Here is an 8,829-nt window from a genome sequence, read left to right as displayed (position 1 = left end):
GTTTATAGCATTCTGCTTTTCTTTTTGTCATGGATACAATGTTTTTTTTCTAGTCCACTTGAAGATGTTAATTATACGGTTTTTAAGTGGTTCTTTGGCTGCTTGCAGTGCTCCTGTTTTCTTGGACTTTGTCTTTTCCTGTTTGTTTTGGTCTGTGTCATTCTGGTGATTCTGCTGGCCGTCATAATTTGGAGTGGAGTTGCTAAACAGCTGTTTGACAGCCTGGACTTCTTGAATGATAGACTCAAGGTGGGCAATTGGGTGGAGTCCTAACCATTTTGTTAAAGATCTCCAAAATGTCAGAATCTTTAAGTCCTCCAGTCTCCTACCTGGAGTGTGTAAGCTTCATTACTGTTCTAGGAGAGGGCTGAGTGGCTCACTATTTTTAATTAAATCCTTTTTTCCCCCAGTGAAATGACATCTTCTTGCTCTCAACTATCCAAGGGCCATCTGAGTTAACTTTTCCATCTTCTAGGATAGGGGAGCCATTCTAGGAGACTGAACCTAGGAGCGAGATCTGAGGGTTTAACTTAGTCCTTATGAAGATTTTCAACCAACTCTCCTGTTTTCGGCCCCATCCTCTATCCTGGTGTTCAGGTGAAACGACTACCTCCAACTCCCCTTTCTCTACTTTTGAGAACAATTTTGTATAAGTTAGAGACTATACATACTTGAAGGTTCAGATAAAACATTAGAAAATAACCCTCTATGCTTCTGGTGTTTCTTTTTCTTTTCATTACAGAAAATTTTCAAACTTAATAAAAATAGAAAAAATAATATGATGATTCTTTTGTCCCTACAAAGCTCCTTCAATAATTATCAATATATGACTGGTTGTGATGCTTTTCCCGTAACCATTTCAGTTATTGGTTAATTCGGAGTTTCTAATTTTTTTAAGTTATTTGATCATTTCTATTACTTTTCTAATCAACTATCTGTTTATTAGCCTTGTGACTAAGAGCTATAGTCCCAGAAACAGGCAGTCTGGGTTTGAATTGCTGTTCCCCCCTTTGAGCAGTCAATTAGGCCTTCTGTGCCTCAGTTTCCTCATCTGTAAAATGGGAACAACAATGTTACTTATAGTGAAGATTCAAGTAAGTCAGACATGCAGAGCAGAGCATTTAAAATAATGCCTGGCACATTGCAACAGTAGTTGTTATTATTATCTAAGTTAAAACGTATTGGCGTGAAGTTTTTCATGGCATTCACTTATAATTTTAAAATTCTCTACTATATTTTTAGTTACATCCCTTTTTCATTCCAAATGTTGTTTACATATGCATATTCTCTTTTCTTATTGATTACTCTTGCATGGTTTGCCTATTTTAATAATCTTTTCAAATAATTGCCTTTAGATTTATTAACCATCTCTATGCTCAGTTGTTTTCTATTTCATTATTTGCTGCTTTCATCTTTTATATTTATGTCCTTCTACTTTCTTTTCTCTCTCGTCTTTTCTAGGTTCTTTAGTTAAATGCTTATCACATTTATTTTCCTTCTACTTTCCTCTCTCCCTTCCTCTTTCTTTCCTTTCTCCCTTTTTTCTCAAAGTATATTGTAACCCACAAGTTTCAAGTTGTAATTCAAGTCTAAATATGTAATAAGTTCCATTGTGATTTCCTGTTAAGCCCATCATTAAAAATTATTTCTAGTTTCCAAATATATGTATATATATTTATTATACACATATATATATATATGTATTTATATATTTATTTATATATATAGTCATTCCTTGGTATCTGTGGGTGATTTGTTCCAGGACTGCCCACTCCATACCAAAATCTGTGATGCTTAAGTCCCTTATATGAAATGGCATAGTATTTGTGTATAAACGAAGGTACCTCTTCCTGTATGCTTTAAATCATCTCTAGATTACTTATAATACCTAACAATGTAAATATAATGTAAGAAGTTGTAAATACAATGTAATGTTATGTAAATGGTTGTTGGTGTGTGGCAGATTCAAGTTTTTCTTTGGATCTTCCCGGACTGGGGCATGAACCTGTGTCCCCTGCATCGGCAGGCGGACTCTCAACCACTGCGCCACCAGGGAAGCCCTCTGGAATATTTTTTAAAAATATTTTTCATTCATGGTTAGTGGAATTCATGGATGCAGAACCCACAGATAATCTGTATAGTTTTGGGTTTTTTTGTTTTTAGTTTTTTTACTGTAGAAGTATGATACAAATTCTTTAAAATTTACTAAGGTTTTCCTGAGACCTAGTATATGTGCTCTCTTTGTAAATGTTCCATTTGTACTTGAAAAAGAAATGTGTTCTCTTATATATATATATATATATATCTCCCCAACATATATATATTTGAGCTTCCTCAATTTGTTTATATGTCCTTTTGTCTTAATTTTTTTCATCTGCACTAAGGTCTTCTGCTATGAGTATGAATTTGACAATTTCTCCTTGAAATTTTACCTTTTTGTGTCATTTACATTTTGAGGCTGTGTTCATCTTTTACTTTATAGTTATGAAGGTGGAGGAGGAAAAGGCTGGGGTAGGGAAGCTGGACCCCCCTAACTACAGGAGGCGATGTCAGGATCAGGAAGGTAAGGTCACCTTGAGAACTTGATGCAAATTCTTGGAGGGTCTGGGAATTCCTTGGATATCCTTATAACAGCCCTTCCAGCTGGGAGAACTAGAGAGTTGGTCCCTTTCCCTGACCCACCCACAGTGTCTCCCCTAGATCAGGTGGGACCAGCCTTAACCATGTCTTAAAGGGACCACGTGGTCAGGTTGGAGGCAGGTAACTGGTACTAGGATTACGGCATAGCTTCTCCAACACAAAATTAAACTCACTTATTTTACAAACTCTACAAATCATACTAAATGCCAAATATCAACTTTTTATAGATTTTAAAAATGGCAGCTCAGGTTAAACCAGTGAAAGAGGATATTGAGTGGGGATATTTTTGTTGCTCCAGAATTGCTCACTCAGAGACCCTAAGTATCCTACATTCTACAGAAAAGCAGCCACAGAGTTTATGAAGAGACACTACCCCAGCCCTTTTGGAGGGATACAGTAATCTTCCTGTCCAGCTGGATGCTTCCTGAGCTGAGGAACGTGTAGAGCCACTCTGGGGCTGTTGATGAAGAAGAATGCAGTGAGGAGCTGGCACTGTCCTGAGCCAAACTACAAGATGTTCACAGTGAGAAGAGAGGTCCTGCAGAGCAAAGAAACAAGCTGGGGGTGGGCTAGTGATTCCCTACAGTTTACCAGCTAAACAGCCACACTCTGATGGTTATAGTGGAGAAAATGAGACAAGTTAGATCCATGGCAGAAAGAAAATATTTCCCTGACAACCATCCCCTGATTTTTTTTAAAAAAGGGTGCTCTTTGTTTGTATAACCCCTCACAATTCTCAAAATCATGTTCCCATTCACCATTCCATTCTATCTTCTCAAGAACAATGCCTAGCCAGTAGAGAAAGAATTTTTATTCCTGCACTATCAGTGAGAACACTGAGTCCCCGAGAGGCAGATGTGCATGGCCATACAGCAGGTGAAGACCAAGCCAGGGAGCACCCAGGGCAGCTAACTCTTGGTAGAGGCCTTTCTGATACATCTGCTGCTTTTCATTTCCATTCCTGGCCTCAAGGGTGGAGAATAGGAACTCATCATTGAAAGAACCAAATATGCTAAACCTTTAGAGTAGAACTACTTATCTCTAAATATTGGTGACCATGGCTTACCTCAGATTACAGCTTGCTCAGGCTCAGTGAAGGAGATGCACCAGCCATTCTGATACTGGTTCACTAGGAAGTGAGGCTGCACTTCATAAATGTATCTACCTCAAATTTCTCATTACACCCATGAGAGATTGAGGGTCCAGAAGAGCAAGCAGTAGGATAAGGTGGGGGTGAGCTGGGGTTCTAAAGAGATTTGGACACTGACATCCATGTAACCTTACTCTCCAGTGCCTAGTAATGCACCAGCCAGCGTAGACTAACACAGAATCTGCTCACCAGAGTGGGCATGCAACATGTCTCTAAAAGGCCTAGACATGCTTCTTCAAGGTTCAGCTTCATGTGGTTTCAGTGTGATATGTGCAGTCAGTGATGCCCAGGCATCTAGTATGTCAGTTTCAGGAGTTTGAGCCAACAGGCAGCCCTCTCCTCCAAGGGAAAAAAACAAACAAACAAACAAAAACAAAACAACCCCCCCCCAAAAAACCCTCACAAAGTTAGTGTAGATCTTGATGTAAGAACACAAAGTCCAATTTCCCACTCTGCCACAGACTTTCAAATTTTAGCTGCTATTCTTGGGCTTCAGAAATAGTCATAATGATCAATAGCTGTTGACCAGCCCAGGAAAATTTTTACCACAAATCAATCAATGTGATACACCACATTAATGAAATGAAGAATAAAAATTATATGATCATTTCAATAGATGCAGGAAAAGCATTTGACAAAATTTAACATCCATTCATGATTTAAAAAAAAAACACTCAACAAACTGGCTATAAAGGGAATGTTCCTCAATATAATAAAGGCCATATATGACAAGCCCATAGCTAACATCATATTCAATGATGAAAAGCTGAAAGCTCTTCTTTAAGATCAGTAACAAAACAAAGATGCCCACTCTTGCCACTTTTATTCAAAATAGTACTGGAAGTCCTAGCCAGAGCAATTAGGCAAGAAGAAGAAATTTTTAAATTGGAAAGGGAAAAGTAAAACTGTCTCTATTTGCAGATGGCATGATATTATAAATAGAAAATGATAAAAATTCCACCAAAAAACTGTTAGAATTTAAAAAATTATTTTAAATTAAAATTTCGGGTTACAACATCAATATACAAAAATCAGTTGCATTTCTATACACTAACAATGAACTTTCAGAAAGAGAAATTAAGAGAACAATTCCATTTACAATTGTATCAAAAAGAATAAAATACCTAGAAAAAAATTTAACCGAGGAGATAAAAGAGCTGTGCACTGAAAACTGTAAGACACTGATGGAAGACACTGAAGACAACACAAATGCATGGAAAGATATTCCATGTTCATGGACTGGAAGAATTAATATTCTTAAAATGTCCATATTAGCCAAAATAATCTACAGACTCAATGGAATCTCAATCAAAATTTCAATGATGTTTTTTTCACAGAAATATAAAAAACAATCCAGAAATTCATATGAAGCCACAAAGAACCCTGAATAACCAAAGCAATCTTGAGAAAGAAGAACACAGCTTGAAGATCACACTTCCTGATTTCAAACTATATTACAAACTACTGTATTCAAAACAGTATGGTATTGGCATAAAAACAGACATATAGATCAATGGAACAGAATAGAGAGCCCAGAAATAAACCCACACATATATAGTCAATTAATTTATAACAAAGGAGCCAAAATATACAATGGGGAAAGGATAGCATCTTCAATAAATGATATTGGGAAAACTTGACAGCCACATGCAAAAGAATGAAACTGGACCCCTATCTTACACCATACAGAAAAATCAACTCAAAATGGATTGAAGACTTGAACTTAGGACCTGAAACCATGAAACTCTTAGAAGAAAACATAAGGGGTAAGCTCCTTGACATCAGTCTTGGCAATTATTTTTTTTTAATTTGACATCAAAAGCAAAGGCAACAAAATAAAAAACAAAGTTAAACTACATCAAGCTAAAAAGCTTCTGCACAGCAAAGGAAATTATCAACAAAATGTACAGGTAACCTACAGAATGGGAGAAAATATTTGCAAATCACATATCCGATAAGAGGTTAATACCCAAAATATATTTTCTATTGAATTCATACAATTCAATAGAAAAACAAAACAAAACAGAAATACAATTTTAAAATGGAAGAGAAACTGAATAGAAATTTTTCCAAAGAAAACATACAAATGGCTAACAGGTACTTGAATATGTGCTCAACATCATTAAATCATCAGGGAAATTCAAATTAAAACCACAATGAGATATCACCTCACAACTGTTAGAATGGCTATCATCTAAGACAAGGGATAACAAATGTTGGCAAGGATGTGGAGAAAAGGAAACCATTGTGCACTGTTGGTGGGAATGCAAATTGGTGCAGACACTGTGGAAAACAGTATGGAGATTCCTCAGAAATTAGTAACAGAACTACTGTATGATCCAGCAATTCCACTTTTGGGTATATACCCAAAAGAAATGAAATCATTATCTTGAAAATATATCTGTACTCTCATGTTCATTGCAGCATTATTTATAATAGTCAAGACATGGAAACAACCTAAGTGTCCATCAGCAGTTGAATGGTTAAAGAAAATGTGATATACATATGAATATTATTCAGCCATAAAAAAGAAAGAAATCTTGTCGTTTGCAATATGGATGGACCTTGAAGACATTATGCTGAGTGTCTTAGACAGAGAGACAAATACTGTATGATCTCACTTATACATGGAATCTAAAAATCCAAACTCATGGAAACAGGGAATAGGTTGGTGGTTACCAGAGGCTGGGGGTGGGACGTGAGGAATTGGGTGAAGGTGGTCAAAAGGCACAAACTTTCAGTTATAAGATAAATTAGTCATGGGGATGTGATGTACTGTATGGTGACTGTAGTTAACAATAGTGTATTGTATGCTTGAAAGTTGCTAAGAGACTAAATCTTGAAAATTCTCACCACAAGAAAAAAATTTGTAACTATGTGTGGTGATGGATGTTAACTGAACTTATTGTGGTAATCATTTTGCAGATATACGTATATCAAATCATTATGTTGTACACCTTAAATTAATACAATATTATATGTCAATCACAACCCAAGTTAAAAAAATAATAGGAGAAACTTGAGGTGACATGGTAGGGTACATGGAACTTCATGTATTATCTGCTCAATTATTCTGTACATCTAAAATTGTGCTAAAAAGACTATTAATTATTTTTAAAATTGTTGACCAACTCAAGACAATACGGATGAGAAACTGGTGGCATAGCGTCCTTTCTGAGGTCTGAGGGAATTCTAGCTGCCTCTTTGTGTACAGAGTTAGTGGGGGATTTACATAGCAGCCAGGCTTCTTAGTGGAATTCTGAATTAGGGTTCTTGGTAGCTCTAGTTCTTGAAAATTCTAGTTTACAAAACCAGCTTTGAGAAATCCTTCATAAGTCACTTCTCTGATGAGTAGTAGCTCACAGAGTCCTTGGTTGTTAGTAAAAATGGCCCTTGATGGAAATGCATATGGCTTTCCCATAACAGTTGAAGCCGGGGCTTGGCATTTTGAACTAAATATGTGACCCACCGAGGGGCTCTCTCCTGGACCATGTGTCATAAACCATATGTGTTTATTGCTGCTCTGGACTAGCAAGAATGGGGAGATGGGAGTTCTGCTCATTCTGACAGAATTCTAACTATAGGGCCAAGGGTCTCCCTTCCAGCAACTGGGGAGTTGGTTCAGAACTGGAATTCTATCAAGCCCAGTGGCCCCGTCCAGGAATGCTTTGCCTTCTGATCTTCTTCAGTGGCCTCAGCTCTTTGTAACTGGAAAATATTAAGGAGAAATGCCAATTTTCAGTAACTCTACCTACCCTCTCTTTTATTCTGTGCCCACAGACTGTCGTTCCATCCACATTGGGCTTTCAGTCCCCAGTTACCCTCACAGGAAAAGAGACCCGAAGGGACATCTTTCAGGCCTGCAAAAGGTCCACTGGGGCTTGCGGCCAGACAAGCCACAGCAGGGGCTAGCCAGTGCCTGCAGCACTGTGGATCATGTCATCAGGACACGTGAGTTCTTGAGGGGACCATTCTGGGGAGCCATCTGCTGGGTGGTCCAGATGGGGCAGGGCAGGGCAGGGCAGGGCAGGGCAGGGGGATTCTCTGGAGAATGTGAGGAACGCCCCATGTTGCTCAGGCCTCTCAGTTCCCTCTGCTCTGCTGCCATGGCAGACCAGCCTCTCTGCTCAGGGACACCTTTAGTCAGGCTGAGCCCCTGTCCCTCTCTGGTGACTTTGAGACCTCTGCTCTGATCCATTCTGCCTTGATTTCACAGTTTAATTCTCAGAATTATTTCCTGTTTCCAAATTCCTAGGGGCCACACAGCCGTTGCCCGAAGAGCCAATAACAAACATGAGTGTCTGGCGTGAGGTGTTGTGCTCAGTAAATCGAATTCCTTATTGCATCCCCTCCACCCTGGCTCTTCACCTGAGCTTGAAGGAATGGTCTGGAATTGTCTGGGCACCCTGCTCCTCAGCTTGCAGAGTCCTGGAGGCTTTCTCCCAGGTCAGCAGAGCCCCTGAGGCCTTCCTCTGCTGTTGAGGAAATCAGTTCTGGGCTGGTTAAAAATCAGTCTTTTGTTCTTTCCTGTGGAAAGAAAAGTATCAATCTTAAGAGGAGTGAAAAGATTAGAGCACAACTGTGACATTTTATCCTTTTGAGCCTTCCTGTTTCTAGGGACATGATTTCACCTGCAGCATACCCCAAATCTGCGTAATAAATGGTACCTAACTGGTTTCTGCTATATAGTTCCACTGTCTTGAGCAAGGCAAAATGAGTTATTTTACCATCTAAACCTTCAAAAGAATGTCAGAGGCAGTAACAACCTCTTAACATTCCAGATGGCCTTGCGAAGGCCATCTGAGTCACCCCCAACCCTGCACTGCCCTGAACAGCTGCTGTCATTGGCACCAAGTCTACCAAGGCCTGTGACTTTTCCAAAGTAAATGTGCCTATGTGGGAGAAGGGTTAATGGAGAGTCCTTTGGAGGTGTCTAGTTTAAGAGATAAGCTTTGATTAAAATATGCATGTGCGCACATACACACAAACATGCACACACAGGCTTATGCACACATACATGTTCAGGGGTAGACATACCA

General features: G+C 38.7%; 1 protein-coding gene across 1 annotated transcript in view; it reads left to right on the top strand.

Moving 5' to 3' along the window:
• The first annotated feature begins 2,484 nt into the window (after nucleotides 1–2,484).
• SLC4A5 (solute carrier family 4 member 5) overlaps nucleotides 2,485–8,829 on the top strand; it is an 85,923-nt gene continuing 79,578 nt past the window's right edge. Inside the window, exons 1-2 of the mRNA XM_024765661.1 lie at nucleotides 2,485–2,563; nucleotides 7,571–7,741. Of these exons, the coding sequence (XP_024621429.1) occupies nucleotides 2,485–2,563; nucleotides 7,571–7,741 (250 nt within the window). The remainder of the gene's footprint in view (nucleotides 2,564–7,570; nucleotides 7,742–8,829) is intronic.

The sequence above is a fragment of the Neophocaena asiaeorientalis genome, unplaced genomic scaffold (genome assembly GCF_003031525.2).
Source record: "Neophocaena asiaeorientalis asiaeorientalis breed wild unplaced genomic scaffold, Neophocaena_asiaeorientalis_V1.1 scaffold1090, whole genome shotgun sequence".
In the NCBI taxonomy this organism is placed as follows: Eukaryota; Metazoa; Chordata; class Mammalia; order Artiodactyla; family Phocoenidae; genus Neophocaena; species Neophocaena asiaeorientalis.
The sequence above is the reverse complement of the archived record's forward strand: the minus strand, read 5'-3'. Positions and strand labels throughout refer to the sequence as shown.